This window comes from Acipenser ruthenus, chromosome 15, assembly GCF_902713425.1.
Source record: "Acipenser ruthenus chromosome 15, fAciRut3.2 maternal haplotype, whole genome shotgun sequence".
Lineage (NCBI taxonomy): Eukaryota > Metazoa > Chordata > Actinopteri > Acipenseriformes > Acipenseridae > Acipenser > Acipenser ruthenus.
Window position 1 is genome coordinate 26,139,780 of NC_081203.1, and position 17,610 is coordinate 26,157,389.

Consider the following 17,610-nt stretch of genomic DNA (forward strand, 5'->3'; position numbering starts at 1 on the left):
CATGGTGACAAACGATAAAGAAAACCCTGAGAGAAATTTAAAAAAAAAAATGAAATTAATAAATAAAATTGGAGATGTAATTATAAATCTACTTTTTATACCAGCATCCTCTTGATTTTCTTTTGTCCAGAGCCTCCCATTATTATTCCCCATACAAATATTATGTAAGTAACACTGCTAAGACTGTTTCAAGAGAAATTAGAATGAGGTGATATTTTCTAGGAGTGTCAGATCCAACAATTTTCTGAGTTAAGATTTTTTTCAGCAGATATTACAGGAAACCAAACAAGCCTTTTCATTAGTTTGGCCAAATCAGGACCCTGCATATCTGTGAAATACATACATACATACATACATACATACATACATACATACATACATATACATATACATATACATATACATATACATATATATATATATATATTCTGGATCTTTTCGTATCGCTAAAATGTGAGAAGATACGTATTTCTGCAGCAGGAAGGCATATGTATATTTTTAGCCTAAAAAGAATTACAATATAACCTTGGTATCATTGGATTCATTGATCTTAATATGTTTATTTTGGGCTGGATAGTGCTTAATACTTTTCCTTTGGATGACAACATTTGTTATGATTTCAATTCCAAATAAATCACACACCAGCTGTATTCAAGCTCAATTTAATTAACGTTTTATAGAACACCCTGCAGTGTTTACAAGAAATGCATTACTGTGTCCGGTGTTGTCCATATCACAACAATTTATTTTTCATCATAATCCCAGTTGTTTTGATAGCTTTATTTGAACGTCATGAAGCAAAAATCAACTTTCACCCAAGAGCGTTCAATAGGAAAAATAGTTTCTCTTAGGCACTATGATACTAAAAGAGAAACAGATAAATGGATTTCCAGCTGATTTATAACCCATGATGTGTGAATAAAATCAGGTTTATGTTGAAAAACGTTAAAACACAGGATAAAGCAGCAATGGTTTCTTGTAAACACTGCAGCGTACTCTGTAACACGTTAAGGGTGCTATGAATGTTTTCAATGATTTTTTCATAGCTGTTTATCCTGACTACTCCTATAATGTTTCAAATGCAATACTTGTACATTTAAAATAATTATTTCCCAAAAGACATTGCTCCTTAGAAGTGCTCTCCTTGAAAAGTGCTCTTTTCACCAGGGAAATCCCATTTGACTACTTGTAAGGCTCTTTGGTTTTTCTTTTCTTTCCTTCCTTAACAATTGGTCTTCCTTCTCATCAGTTGGTGATGTAGCATGTTGTTGTTTTTTCTTTTTAAACCTACAGTAACAGCAAAGTCATACAACCTTCCATGCGCAATCCCATCCTTATTTCTCCATTATATTTAGTCTTGCAGTCTTTGCGCAGAACCATGCATGCAGCTATTAAATTGCTGTGTCTCTCCTTTGATTTGCTGAAGATGTTTCATAGGTTCTGTCTTTTTTATACATTATACTTTCGATGAATTGTCCTGTTTTTTTTCCCCCCAGTATTCATTCACAGTGTTCATTCTCGCTACATATAAAAATAGCTTGGAGAAAGCTGACGCCATACCTGCCTCTCAAAGATCTTGCTTCCCGAAGCCATTTTGATCTGAAATGAAATTGCAGGAGTCAATATTAGGAAAATAAAATGCAAAATTCTGTATTTTCATGATTATGGAAAAAATAGTAACAATGTTTGATGCCTTACCCCAATAGCTACCCCAAAACTGTCACCCTTTTCAATGAGTTCCCTTTTGAAGCTGTAGTACTGTACTGATCTATTAAAGTGACTGCTGGGACAAGAGGTGGCCATTTGTTTCTATTGTTTCTGCTGGAGATGCGTGGATAGACGTTCAAGTCCACTGAGACTGGAATTATCATGTATGTTGAAGAGTGGTTCATGAACAGACAGAAATGAATAGGTTATGACACATACAGACAAAGTTACAGTAGAATGTTAACTTAAGCTGCGGTCCTAACAAAGACCTAATACTGGATCCCCTAGGTATTCTAAAGAAACTTGAAACAACAAACAAGCCTAAAGAGATCTAAGTGTCAATTGTCTCAATCACAATAAATAGTTCTGGGCAATAGGTCTTTGATTGATACAAATTTGAATGTATTATCATTAAAACTACCACAATACACTACTAAAAATGAATGGGGATGCACTGCTTAGCCATGGAACTATTTATCATTTATTAAAAACAGGTTCCAAATTATGCAACATTTACATATGAATATATACTGTTTATAGAAGGGTATTCACAGTTCAGTCTGTCTTAATGTGTTTAAAATAAGTCCATTACTTTACCTTTGTTTTATCTCGTGTTCGTATCACAGCAATTTATATATATATATATATATATTATATATATATATATATATATATATATATTTTTTTTTTTTTCATCATGGATCATACAATTTTCAGCATTTACTCGGAAGCGTTTCCGGAGAACATTTTTGTATTCAGTTTTATGGTCCCTACTGCAACAATGCTGGTGCTCTAATTGAAATGAATGAAAAATTGTGGGAAAAACAAAAAACAAACATTGTTGTAGGAGGATACACTACAATGTCTAAAAGAAAACATCTCTTTCATGGCGAACCCTCCCGAGTAAAGGTTGAGAAATGTATTTTCAACTGATTTGTGACGCATGGTGTGATGCATGTAGGACAGAGCAAAGGTAAAATAATTAGTTTTAGTTAAAGGGTGTTTAACACTTACTTTTGTCCTTTTTGTCCCTGAGGCTCTATATTGTTTGCTTTATGCCATTCAGCTGCATAAATATATACCATAATCAGGAGTCCTGTAAGACTGCACATAAGAGATAATGGCTTACATACAGGAGGAACCTTTGTATCAAGATGACCTTATAGAGAAGTAGCAAAAGGGATTTCTGTTGATGCCCAGACACAAATCATTTTAGCCTAGTATATAATTTATCTTTCCATTTCCAGTATATCGAACATCCATAAGTAAAATAAGAACTGCATCTTACATGACAACACAAACCCTTCTTTATCAGTATATATGATCTATAAATACCGCTCACATTGAAATTAGGTTTACACACGGTAACAAAGAGGCTAGACAGACTGTTTGTAACTCAAAAAACGTTTCAGTTTTTGACTTTATATGATGCTGCTTTTCTTTTAACAAAGGTTTAGATTGTGCAGGTTGCATGTTTGCGTATGCCTGACAGTTGGCTCAGGTAGCATGTTGGGTACTATTTTGAAGAGTATACTAGATGAGAAGACCTAATCTTCATATCCCATTCAAAGTATTATAAATCTCCTAAATCTCTTTCTATATACACACATACTGCATGTGAGGAGACATTGATTTCATGTTGAAGCATTTCCCCCACGTTCCAAAAGCCAAAGATTTTTTTTTTTTTTTTAATATTCCTAACTTAATACCAAAAGGTCTGCTCCCCCAGGTGAGTAATTTTAAGAAGGATTATCATGGAACATATGCCTTTTTGAACATTGGTAGATAACCTCATACATGATAATATCTAGGGAGAAGAACATCAATCAGTTGAACTCCTTTGTCTTTCATTTTCCAGATATCAGTTTTTTTTATCTCCAGCACTCCCTGCAGCTTGCTTTATTCTCCTTTTTCTAAAAAGCAAGTCATGGCTATTACAGCAGATCTGTACTGTATTGTACATAGTGGCATTACTCGGAGAGTCACAAGCAATATCTTACTGTCCCCCGTCATAAGTACGACACTAGGACCCCATTGCTTCTTGTGGATATAATTGGATTCAATTGTTGATATGGCCTTAATGATTCTTCAGAGCATAAATTTTCAGCTGTTCCATGAGGTTCATATGTCAGAATAGCCCTATTTATCTTATACTACATTTCAATGGTTTCTATTGTATTGTTATAGTGCACAATATGCGATTAATACAAATGAGTGACAAGAAATGTCTCATTAAATCAATGCCAATATCTCTCCAAATTTCATATCTGATCTCAGCGAGTGACAGTGTAAATGGCATAGCAGCATGTTGGGAGGGGGGGCTAGATTGGTCAACCAGATTCATCTTTACATGACCTGGTTCATGTCTTGCTTTGACTTTGGAGTTGAGCAGTTCATGTTGCTGCATCACTTTGTCACAGCATGTGACAAGAAACGAAATGTCAAGCCAGAAGACAGCTCATCTCGTTTCCCATAGCTCTATGTTTGTTCATGCATTCTTGTACAAGTTAATTTTCATGGTGACTTTATACATTTTAATTTATTTTTCACTTATTTGCTTATCCTAGGCTTCATTAGTTTAATGTGGAAAGCTGTTCTCTAATTTGGCAACTTTAAATTTGCAGTGTTAAACCCTTAACACTACACCCCCCCCCCCCCCCCCCCCTTTATCACATAAACCCTACATGGAATTATTTTCCTGTAACTCGCAAAGCTCATCTATTATTTTTTCTCTCTCTCTCTCTCTCTCTCTCTCTCTCTCTCTCTCTATATATATATATATATATTGTATATACACACTGGTTAACATTTGTTAGTATTTGCATTTGAATGGGTGGTATTTAATTCAATTAAACATACATGTTAGTAAGGGTTAACTGTTTATAATCTGTTTATAATTTCCAATACTTTTATTGCCATTACACCGCTGCTTGCTGCTCACTGCTCACTTGAAGTGTATATCACAGCCAAGTTTTCCCACAAGGCTTCATTAAAGCACGCAAGCGAAATATATTTTATTGATTTTATATTCTAACTTACTGACACATATTGAGTGCACTGCTGTCAGCTGAAATAATTGAAGTCAGTACTTTAAGCTATCAAGGCACAGTGAAACTCTCGGCCTCTTGAGCTGGAGTGGAGAATAGAGTATGGGGTGGATAATTGCACCAGTTGCCAATGGGTAATACAATTCTTGCAACTACTCCAGCTACCAGCAGCTGTGCACAATCAGCGAGACATCACCTTACTGAAACATGGCACACATTTAAGATCTGTGCTTAAACAATGTGTTTAAGGGCAATACATTTTCTTTAGCTAGCTTGTCTTGATGAATCTTTGCAGTGAAACGTTGGTGTAAGCATCTTATTAGGAGTGTACAGTTTCCATCATGTCACACAGCACACTATATAATACAATTCAAACCCCAGATTTTAGTAAAGCTTGCAGAAACAGAAGCAGTCAAGCTTGCCCTGTGTAATGAAAAATCTACTTGGGTGAGAACTTACTGACAGCTATTTGACCTTTTATTTCTGGTAGCAAAAGGATTGTTGGCTCATGCGAAATGTAAAAGAGGTTTACGAGCTTTATGAAATGGAAGAGTAGAATTGAATATTTGCAAGTTGAGATGAATATATTGCAAGATCACTCAACCTCAGTTGACTGTGTGTTTTGTTCTACATGGACTTATCCCACAAGTTGCTACAATACCTTATCTGCCATGGCTTAGACATGGATGGTATTTGATGAAATGTCCTGATTTATGAACACAGAAGGCCTGTTTGAAACAAGTGCAAAGCCAAATTGTTGGAGATTAATTAATTATACCGTATAAAGCCCACAGTATAAAGTAACAATTTTCGTGCCGGAAAATTAAGACTCAGAAAATGAAAGCACTCCTATGGCTCTCAAAATAAGTGCAGCTGGTACACCAGTTTCTGAGTATAAAGAAATTACTAATCCCCCCCCCCCCCCACTGTAGATACCTTTGGATATTTTCAGTTTCTAAGTAGAAAAGAGTTGAAGTTCTTACAATGACGTCTGGGAATTATTTGACAGAGTACATTTCTTTTGTTTTCTTCACAATTTAACCAAAGGAAAAAGAGCAGATGGATCCTGACACACATGATAATGGACCCAATGCCTCCAAGGAACGATAAAGGAAACCAGTAAGGTTCACAAGACCAGGATACGTACTGTACAGTACCATCATGTCACATACTGTAGATTAATGTGATGATGATTGTGAAGGAAATCTTTACCTATGCATCTCATTGATATCTTCATTTGAATGTAATGAACATGGTGAAATGGTCCGCACTAATATCCCAACTTGTTTGTTTCTGGGTGTAATTCTGAAAGATTAGGAAATTGTAGCTAATTGAAATGCAAAATGTTTGCCTCAAAACAGACCTATCTAGCACAATAAAAACAAATATGAATTTAGATGAACATAAGCACATTTTCAAGAATTTACTCAGAATGGAGAATGTCTCATTATGGAACGCAAGAGGAATACAAAGGATATAAATGCATGTAATTATGGAGGAGAAACTAATTTAATCAGATATTGCCACAAGGGCTAATTGGCTTTTTACGTTATCTTTAATCCATTTGTGCTTATTTCTTTATATAGTTATTTACTAAGATTGACCATGTAAGACCTTCTGCAAATGTGAAATTACATGACTGTATGTGTATGTCAGATTGCGGAACCATTTCTGTGTCTGCTGCTTACAGAAACTTTGTGTAGGTTTAAAATTTCTGTAATTCCAAAAACATTGAGTCAGTATGTGAAACGGAAGACTTTTGTCCAGGTTATTAATTAACTTAAAAATAATACAATTAGGTTAGAACTAATCATCACTGCATCACCAGAATAGCTCATATTCAGCATTCTTCATCAGATATTTATAATTACCAGACTGGAATTTTGGCCGTCACAGAAATTAAACAGATACAAAATCAGTCCAGGCGGCCATCTGAGATTTGTAACAAAATATCAGGTACATTCTGGTAATTCAAGAGATATTCCAGATAGAATATTGTTAAATCTAACACAGCCAGGTGCATTATATGAAGCAATATTAATTTATAGAATAAGAATTAATTAATAAGGCCACTGATAAATTATTTTACTATTAATGAGTTTGATACTTGAGGGACCCTGTCAAACTACTGTAGCAGTATATCTTCTATCTGCGGTTGTAGTATGTTTAGTCAGTCGTTTAACTTTAGTGGTCATTACAAGACAGCAATGCTTATTTCACATAGTCCTATTGCTTAAAGAAGTGCAAACTCGTTTTTAAAAATTATGATTATTATTATTTTTGTTGTTTTTTACCTCATGAGTTTTATTAGCAATATTACTGGTACCTCTTTCATTGTGTTTCCATAATACAAGATATGAAAATGCAACACTTTAGATAAACTGTTGCATCCCCAGAAAGCAACAGCAACTTTTCATCTATAGTGTTTGAGGCAGCTGCACATTCAAAATGGAAATATAAAATGCAAGCAAATAACCAAAAGATCTTCAACAGAGGAAAAGGGGGGCACACAGTAATATTGCTAGTGCTGTAAAACATTATTTTACATAGAGAACTTTATTACCACCGGAATCCTTTAAGGACCTAGAAATTGCACACAATATTTAATATATGCATTCATTTGTTTTTATATATTTTAGAATTTTAATGTATTCATATGCTCAGTTCTTTTATAGAACAAGTCTGTTTTAAGATGTTATTTTCCTTTTTTTAAATACTAAACACATAGACACTGAAAATAATCTTTTTGTGTCCTATTTTTGGACTGGAGAGGTACAGTTTTGTTCAATACTCCATATGCATTTCATTTCATTCAAAGCTAATATTTAACACTTTGACCTTGAGCACATTAAACAGCAGATCACCTCATAAGCAATACCTTATCAGGCTGATAACTGTTTAAATTAATTTGCTATAAAATTGTCAGTTTCACTCGGCCCTGTAAGAAATTTCATCCATCGAGATATTGTCAGTAGTTTATATTTAACTCACTAGCCTATAACGGCTATATATTGAACCGTTTTACCAACGTAATTAAATGTGTTTGATTCGCATACTGCGTGGCATATTTCTAAACACTATTGTTTAAAGTCAATTATCTGTATTAGACAACAAAAATAGTGCCTAGAACAAGCAATTTCCTACTGCAGTTAAAAAAAATACAAATAAATACAACTTCTAACCTTTTGTTCTTCCAACACTCAGCACCTTTGACTTAAAGCCATTTCTTAGAGAATGGATGCTTCAGCTGTAAGAATTGTAATGTTCTATGCTCCTATTTTGCTCCATATATTTGATTTAACATTACGTTTGATTGTATGCATGCTTTTATTGTTACATGTTCCAAACCTCCCTTTGTCTTCCCAGGACACTACAGTAAAATAAAAGGTTTATTGCTTAGTTGTGTTATCCGATAAAAACATACTAAATACATCAAATACATAATTTGATAGCACGATGTTACCAGAAAATCCAGACACTTCCAAGAAGTCTTTGATGATTTCTTGAGAAATATTCTCCTGCCTCTCTGACAGCCACTGTAACATTCTGTACTCCAGTTTAATTCAGTTAATGTGTGTGCAAGGAGTAGATGTTGATTGGTTCAGCAAAATGCTCACGAGAGAAGAGAGAAGTTATAGTACTACAATGCAGGAGTCATTTTAAGTGTAAATTAAGTTCTGGTTTGATAAGTACATTATCTTTTTTTTACCACACCTTCAAATATCTAGTTTTAAAGTCCCCCAAAAAGTCCTTGTGCATGTTTAACCACCAAGGTGGAAGGTATTATCCTAAAATTATATATATTTTTTATTTCTCTTTGTTTTGTTTGTGTTGCACTATAAATAATAATTAGAAACAATAAAAACGTGTATTATTATTTAGCAAAAATGAAAGCCACACTACAACATACTTTGTTTATCTTAACTACATTACTGTATCTGCTTTGTGGAGTCTTCCTGTTTGGATGGGAAAGTAACTGATAGAGTTCTCCCCTGCTGACTGGAGAATTGCCAGTTGGGATCTTATCTCCTCCCTTTTAAAATGTCTGTGGCATACCTGAAATGGTAAAGACCCAAGAATGTAAAAAAATAAATAAAATAAAATAAAACAAAACAAAATGTAATTTATTAGCAAGTGTGCAAATGGCTCTCTCTTGAGAACCCTGTATGCTTATCCTTTGTTCTCAACCCTCTATATAATGGCCTTCAGTTTGGTGCTTTGATGTACTTTGTTTTTTGGGGACTACTGAAGGGTATACTCACCCTCTGAGTTAGAAGCTTAAATATAGCTCAGATTATCAATTGTCTTATTTTGAAGGATATTCGCTAAATTAACAAATCACAGGGCCACTGGTTCAATCGCCATCGCCTCCGCTATAGCTATTAAGGTACTGTCAGTCCCAACGCTGAAGTCACTTGGTTACATTGAAATTCAAAGTGGCTAATCAAGTGTCAAAATACCTTTGTAAAAATTGTGTAAATCATTTACTATCTCCAAAAATTAAATAAACAACTTGTTCCATATGCTATAGCAACAAAATTAAAACACTTTCTAAAGTATTCAACTGTAAACAAATACACTTTCACTCCATGACTTCCTGCTTGTTACCATTGTTTTGAAATACTTTTGAAACCTATAATTTGAATCATACATATAAAGACAAACTGAATCCCAATAAACGATGCTCCACATGTTTTTTGTGTTTATTGCATGAACTTTACCAAAAGTTTTCGAAGTGCACCCATTACATTATTTTCGGAGCAAAACCTGGCCACAAGTTTTGTTAATGGCTAGTTAATTAGTTAATGTATACTAAACTATTTATTTAATACAAATGTCAGCTAATAATAATAATATATACTTTTTAAATCCCAGGCTCGCAAGCAGAACATTGTTAGGAATAGCTTTAAAATTGTATTTTATACACATGCTACACTTAACTAACCATTAACAATTGGGGTCATTATAAAATTGGAGAACTGATGTATATTTCAAGGTGTTAGAATGGATTCATATTTTAATGTATTGGTGAACACTTTGTAGGTTCCTTTGGGCTATTAATCTGTTTCACAACATTATTCCATTCAGTATTGTTCTGAACATTATGGTTAAACACACCTCTGGATTACATAATCGGCTTGAACATGGGGCCTATATGCATATATTTACCTATTAGAGGGAGAAAAAGAAACAAATACATGTTATAAAAATAAATGTATACATTTCTTTTGTTGGTTTCTGTACAATGTTTAAGATTTAGGATTTTTAACACATACATAACTGGTTGGTTTCACAGATCTGGATTAGCAATAACTCTGGACTACCTTACCTTAGGTTACTTTAGGCAGTCCAAGATTAGCGCTAATCAAGAGATCACAATGAGCTAATCATTGATGTATGACCTATTAGCAAGGAAGTTAAAATGAAACTGGTTGGTTTTCAGATCATACTACCATGATCAAGCACTGTGGACACCAAAATCCACCAGATTTATAAATATTCTTTGCTGTTTAAAATATTGGAAAATGTCAAACTCTGTACAATGTTGTTTTATTGTAGTTAAATTAAGAAACAAAATTATGTTTTAGTGACTTGCTGTGGAAATAGTGGGTGAAAAATGTTTGTTATTCAAATCCAGCAAAAAGATCCTATCAAATGTATGTAAAACTAAGCTAAACTTGTGCACTGCATTCAATGTAAAATTGAAAATGCTTTAAAAGTTAACTAGGTTCTTTATCCATTGAATGTATCATATGATCACAATTACATACATTTAAAATTATAATCTAGGGGAACGATTGTATAATTTTAATTGTAATATTGCAATCCCCAGACTTCTGCTTAATATCTGCCTAATATTAGGATTACATTAAACTCATACTCTGTAATAATTCAGATAAAATGTGCAACGGACCACTCAAATAAGTTTACATCTGGGGGGAAAAAAAATAAAAAACTTTAGTTATTCCTTACAAGTTCTGCAAAGACATTACTCTTGTACATAGGTAATTGAAGCACTGTTAAAATACTAAAATCTACCATCTTTATGCTTTCATAATGTTTATTATCAATAGAAAAATAAATCTTATACATTCGAAGTCGTACACAAAAAAACTGGGATGTTTACCAGATTCTCTATAGCACCATTTACACAACCTTAACGTAAACATTAATTATAAAGCACTTTCTTAGAAAGCGAGATAAATATAATACAGGAGGTTTTGACCTCTGTTAACCAACTGAATGTGATGGAATTGTCTAGCTCAACGTCAAGGTAGCCTTGTGCATGATTGCGTGGCAAATTCTGTTTAAGGTTTGTTACAGATGTGATGGAAAGCTGAAAAGGAATCAAATAAGCAGAAAAAGAGCTTAGATCTGTTGTGAGCAATGAATCGGAATGAGCCGTTAAAAGGTTAGAATTTATTGTTGTTTCTGATTTTGGATTGATGAGAGGAATGGATCCCACAATCAATAGGGGAGGTGAGGGAAAACATTTCAAATTATGATCATAAGGTGTGACGCTGAAAGGAAAGCATACAGTGCAAAGTCGAGACTGCCTTGAAACTAGCTATAATGCTGCGGTGCTGATAGGAAAGATCCCAGTGATGAAGCAGAGAAACTGTACTATTAACTCTAATTGCAATTGTGAGGTGCTGAAAGGACAGCTCCCAATGCTGAAGGAGAGATCTTGAATCTAGAATGAGGTGTCCAATCTGTATGATAAACAGCACGCTCCGCCTCAGAGAGCCCATTCAATCTCAGTAAGTAAATGAAATATTGATTGAAAGTGACCCTGAAACAGAATGTATTCAAAGACACAGAATGCTGCAGGACTGAGGTAATTCTTATTCAGTGCATTCACCAGCCTCCATATGGTGACCTGAGCCTATAAATAGTTAGCAATTTATAACATGGTTGGCTTTTGTATCAAAAGCATTCTCCCTCCTTTCATTTGAAATAGCGGAATTGCTTTTGTTGTTTGCTTACTACTGCCCATTTTGAAGGCATTTTAATTGTTTAAAATATAATTTAAGTGCTATTGAGGCTTACCTTTTTAAACAAAATCATTTTGTAATCCCAAAGGTCAGACTAGTCAATTACTTTCTAACAAAACACTTCAATTTCACTTAGAAAATGGTCTTATTTAAAAAAAATACATTTCAGAGTACATATCCATTTCGCTTAAACCAACAAGAATTCAACACCTAATATTCATTTTATTGAGTAATCTCTATAAATGGCTTTAGCTTAAATAAGTCTAAAAATGAAATGAAAGCTCCACTGTCAAAACTACTTATTTATTTTTTTTAAACTAAATCTTATTTAAAATCAGGGACCAACATGGTTGGAATGTTATCTAATATAATATAAAATCCAGACTACTCATGCTTTACCATCTCAGCCGATGAAATAGCTCCCATTAAATTGCTTTTGTTCACTGCTGACTAAGACAGCATGGTGAAAGAAACTTACAAAGATATTATTAACTGTTAATGTATTATAAATGAACTTAGACTTGTGACATGCAAGGAAAAAATGAGACGGGAGACAAGTGATGCTACATGATGAACTAAGCACATTTATAATGATAAAATGAGTAAATATAATAGCGGCAATGCTAACCACTGATTTCACGAGATACACTATTTGTCAAAACTTACACAGCTACAGAATATTTGACGATTTAAAAGTCATTTCCAAGTAACACAGTTTACTACAGCTTTTCTCTTTCATTAAACAAGCAAATCATTCCCTTTTAATAATTCTCTAAATAGTAAATTTAGAGATTGAGAAATCTAAATGAAGAAACAATCCAACGCCAAAAAACTGGAAAATGAGTCTACTCTTACAATTTGACAGAAATGAATTATTAATAGTGAAAAGGGGGAGGGATCAGGGAATTGTTTCAAGTTGTCAATGTCCAAAAGCAAATTGCACAGTAAATTAATATGAAATGAAGAGTCCATATAGTTCAATGAACAAAAGGGAAAGTTCATGGAGGACAAAGATCACAGTTCAGAAAGAGGCTGGACGAAATTCAGGACGTGGAGCATCACACTCATTGTTCTTTGATTGGTTGCACAGAAAAGGAGCAGCTGGGATGCCATTTAGCTTGGCAGGATGGACGTTATCAATGGGTTGAAGTTGAGATGGAAGTAATTCTCTTTTAAAAATTCAATTGCTCAGCCTGATGATCCAGAGGTAGCCAGCATGTTATTTTGTCCATTGAATTTAAGACTGCATGCACAGCATGAGGAGGTGCTTGGTTATGAATGCCCCTATGAGTGGCCTTGAGTGGGCAAACAGATGGTGGGTCAATGGCCTGGGCAGTTGGCACTCAGGAGAGATACAGAAGAGGGTGACAGTTGTTGGGTGTTGGGAACAAAGGCTTACTCAGGAATTACCTGTCCAAAAGCTTGGGAAAGGTAGATCACATTACCTCTTGAGATTAACTGCCTTGTCTTAAAAGCATGCAGGAAAATACTGGCTGGCTGGTGACATAAAAATGCTCCACATACATGCAAATTACCGAGTAGTATAAGCTGCACTGGCTGCTAACACCATGCTGCAAAGACGCCATCGTTGGAGCGCACAGCTAAAATCACAGATATCTTCACAGTAAAATCTACATTCACGATACTAATGTTTCTAGTGTTAAGAAATGATACACTCAAGTATAAGCTCTTAAAATGCAACACTGTATCAAGCAGTCGCAGGTAATTAAAACTATTTTAGCTGTCATCATTTTTGTTGGCACTTTCACTTTTTTTCTTTTCTTTTTTTTTTTTTATAAAATTCCCAATACACTGCATAAACAACAGTTATATGTCTAGACAGTGAGGATGTTAATGGAGTAATGACTGTTCTACTGGCCAGGCAATGGGTTCAGTAGTGATTTTTAGTGCTTTAAAACAAACAAATATACAAGCCTCTCTGGAGGTGGTATTGGAGGGTGACTATTTTTGTTGAACTTCTTTCAAGACATGGTGAAGAATGGGCCATGGCCAGCGTGCAGCATTATTTCCATTGTCTAGTTCAGATGGAGAACAGGTGCTTTTGTTGATTTGTAAACTTACCAATACAATAATCCACAGTTTTAACCTTAAAATATTTTACAGTGCTTTTGCAACTATATTGCTTTTTAGTTATTTTTTCTCCTTTCATAAAATATGAATTCCTACTTCTCTATGCCCTACGCAGAAGTAAGACTGTCATCATGACAGTGCTTTGGCCTCACTCCATTTCAGGTCACTGACTCGACCGGACCCGAACTAACAGTAGTTAATTTAGCGATATCACCTATTTTAACTAATACTGAAAACTATACGCATATCCCTGTCTACATTCAATTGGTTCTTTTTTTGTTTGTTTGTTTGTTTGTTTTTTAAACTACAATAATGCTGGTAAAATGGCAGGCTAAGATCTTCTCACACTAGAAACAATTCTGACAAATATACACAAGCAAAGTATAGAACTAAAACATATCAAGAAAAATTTCTTTCTATGAAACATCTGGTAAAACACATTATTTACATATACACATCTTCAACATAAATCGCATTCTTTTGCATATAATATGTTAACAGAAAAGAATACTTCGGCAAAATACAGTACATCCTCAATGATAAAGGAGGGATTAAATAGAATAAGTTTAGGCATTAACCCACTTTTTGAGGGTTAGCAGCCCGAACCCCTTGCTCGTATGTGATCCGCTGTGTTATTAAATACTGCGCAGCCTGTGTAGCAGCTGGTGTTCCTGTGATCGTCACCTTCCGGTTCCTCGTGCCAGGTACAAATTCTCCCTTTTTTGAGATCTGTATCCTTGCACCAGTCAATTCCTGGTATTCCACCAACGTTTTTCCTCCTTTGCCGAGTATTGCACCGACTAGGTTTTCTGGCACTGCTATTTCAACTACATCTTTCGATCCGTCTGTAGTTTTCTCTGTTCCCAGGATGGCACTAGCTGCAAGTGGAGAAGCGGCACCAAAATATCCATTTGTTGCAGCAGTGGCAGCTGCCAAGCTACCTAATGCGAATGGGCCTGCCGCACCGCCAGCAGTGCCGCCGCCGCCGGAGGCTTCACTTGCATAGGTGGCGATCAAGTTTGCTGCCGCTGCTGCTGCTGGGTTTGCACTTGCAGCAGCTGCAGCCAGCGCCCCCGTGGCTGCAGCTTGGCTTAGGCCCAACCCTAATGTGTTGAGATTATATCCATAGCTGGCTAAAGTGTTGAGTGCAGAGGTGATGGCCACCAGATCGTTCCCGGTGAAGCCGGATAAAACTGCTGGGAATGCTGCAACTCCAGCAAGGTTAGCATGTCCTAGCAGCCCCGCAGCAGCTGCAGCAGTGGGTAACACTTCGGCAGTATTTGCGTAAGGAGAGCCTGTTGGGTTGGAGTTGGCCACTGGACCAGTGACATTGGCATAACTGATATTGAGACAGCTGCCACTTTGGGGATCTTCTTGTATCTTTTGGATGATGAGTTCCACAGCTTTGCGGTTCTGCTCTGGTTCACCACTCACTGTAACTACTCTCTCCTGCAGGTTTATCCCATCAGGTTTCTGAGAGAGCTGGACCCAAGCCCCTGATTGCTCCATTATTGCTTTCACTGTTGCACCACCCTTTCCAATAATCAAACCTGCTGTGCTGTTGGGGACTATTATCTTCACCTGCAAAAAGGGGGAACAAAAGAAAAAAAAAATGAATTCCATTGAAACACATACAGAAGCCACTGCACGACTGAAAACAAAAAAATGCTCCAATATTAAATTACATACATGTTTTATATATCTAATAAATTGTATTCTTGGTTGTGACTTTGGGAAGCTGTTTTTCTTCCATTCTTAGGCTGCTTTACTTTTTGGGTTATTAAAAATGATACTTCTCTCCAAATATTTTGTTTCATTTGCTTCACAGAAGCATAATTCTAAATCCCTGAACTAAAAATAAGTGACGTGACAATTGCTGCTTCACCCTATCTAATAACTTCAAGGCTTATTTTGGATGCACAGGCATTCATTATACTTATTATATGCACAAAAAAGAAGCTGCTGCATTATCAAATAATGACCATAGGGGTTGCAGATTTGCAAAAACAATTTTGTGGTTAAATACAGTAAGCTGCATTTGTTGGTGATGCACGTTTCTGTATAGATCACCTATCGCTTCAAACAACAGAATATAAAAGGGATAGTTCACCAGGTGTCAAGGTTTAAAATGAATATGCCATTTTCATTTTAATTACTTCACATCTGAAGCAAACTTATTTGGATCAGAAACTGTGTATATTAAAAAGCCTATGAAGGTACCAGCTTTTATCAGCTTCTCTCAAACCGTAATCTCTGTATTACTAGACCATGACTGTACAATTTATTTTAGGGAAATCACATTTGCTTTCATGTTTAACAAGATCTAATGCAAAAGCGTAGGCTAACTGTGAACAGATTAACTGCAGTGCTATCAAGAAAACAGTGCATAAAAATGCATTAGATGTTCCTGTAAGCTTTGTAGATAGCTGTGTTGCTTTGTAACATTTGGAAAAGAAAAAACAACAAATAAAAGAAAAAAAGAAGAACTGAAAAGGAAAGCTAGAGTTGACAGTGAAACGAGATGTCATTTTAAACTAGAATTTCTGTAGGTCTCATGAAATAGACCAATGAGAAAAGTGACAGTGTAAATTTACCAGGCACCTGTTCATAGCTAACTAATTACTCATTTTACCAAAGCAGTCTAAACATCAAGGTAAGACATAGATGAATATGTTATTAGAAGACCATTGAGAATTTGAAACAAACTATCGATTTATAATTAAAAACGAACATTAAAATGATCAGCAAGATTCTATTTGTGCATGTGCATAATCTATCAAGGGTTTCCAACTGTCTGAAAAAAGACTAAAATATGCACTACATTTTCTAAAATAAAATACCTTAGGGAAATGATTTGCATGCTTCAATCTGATTAATTCTATATTAAACTGCCGTTGGGCCCCCAATACATGATCAGAAAGCCCGTGATGATGACGTTAGGAGTTATCAAAATATTATCTGCATTATATGGATTTCATTAACACTATTTCAAATGTTACATTATTGTGCAAAGGATCTGCCCTGATCAATTTTAACTGTTGCTATACATTCTTGTAACTCAAAGGGCTAAGTAGCATGACAGGATTCTTTGCAATAACACCTCTTTTCTACAAGAAGGACACATCTGCAGGGACTACAGCTTAACACCAATATAGTGTTCACTCAATTAAAAACACAAAACACCCCAATAACAACATATGCAAATTAACAACTGTGTTACTGTTATATTAGATTTAGAAAGTCTTAAACAAGATGACATTCTATGAAGGTCTGTAACCCAATAGCTATCATATTGCACTTTCAATTAAATTAGTACAGATACGTTTTATTTGTAAAAAAATTAATCTGTTGACAATTATTAACATGCAGGTACATGATCTGGTGAAATCATGCATAGAACTTCATGAGAAAATCTACTTAAATCAGGTCATTTTAAAAGGGGAAATATAAACAGCTCTTAACCTTTCAATCCTCTCAGAATCACATTTTATGGAACTCATGATATTACTCCATACTGAATTGATTGTGCTAAAATTAAATGGTTTAAATGATCAAATGTAGTGTGAGACTAAGTAAGTTCCAGAGGGAAGTTTCAAGTACAGTACAATAAATAATAATATATAAAAATGTAATCTATTTTTATCACTTGAAGCTTATGCTGATGGGGGGCTAGTCCTCTAATCAGGTCATGACTGTGGCATTGGATTGCCATCATAGATAAATCAGGAGATCTGAAATATCAAACTTTGTTAAAGTCAAGGTGGTCTTTC

General features: G+C 35.0%; 1 protein-coding gene across 6 annotated transcripts in view; it reads right to left on the bottom strand.

The window, feature by feature from the left end:
- Positions 1 to 535: 535 nt before the first annotated feature.
- Positions 536 to 17,610, bottom strand: part of LOC117422131 (RNA-binding protein Nova-1-like) — a 71,077-nt gene continuing 54,002 nt past the window's right edge. For all 6 annotated transcript variants that reach the window (XM_058987636.1, XM_058987633.1, XM_058987634.1 and 3 more), the window contains 2 exons: positions 14,423 to 15,421; positions 536 to 1,599 (listed from right to left, as the gene is read on the bottom strand). In XM_058987636.1, coding sequence (XP_058843619.1) covers positions 1,522 to 1,599; positions 14,423 to 15,421 — 1,077 coding nt within the window. In that variant the 3' untranslated portion in view covers positions 536 to 1,521. The remainder of the gene's footprint in view (positions 1,600 to 14,422; positions 15,422 to 17,610) is intronic.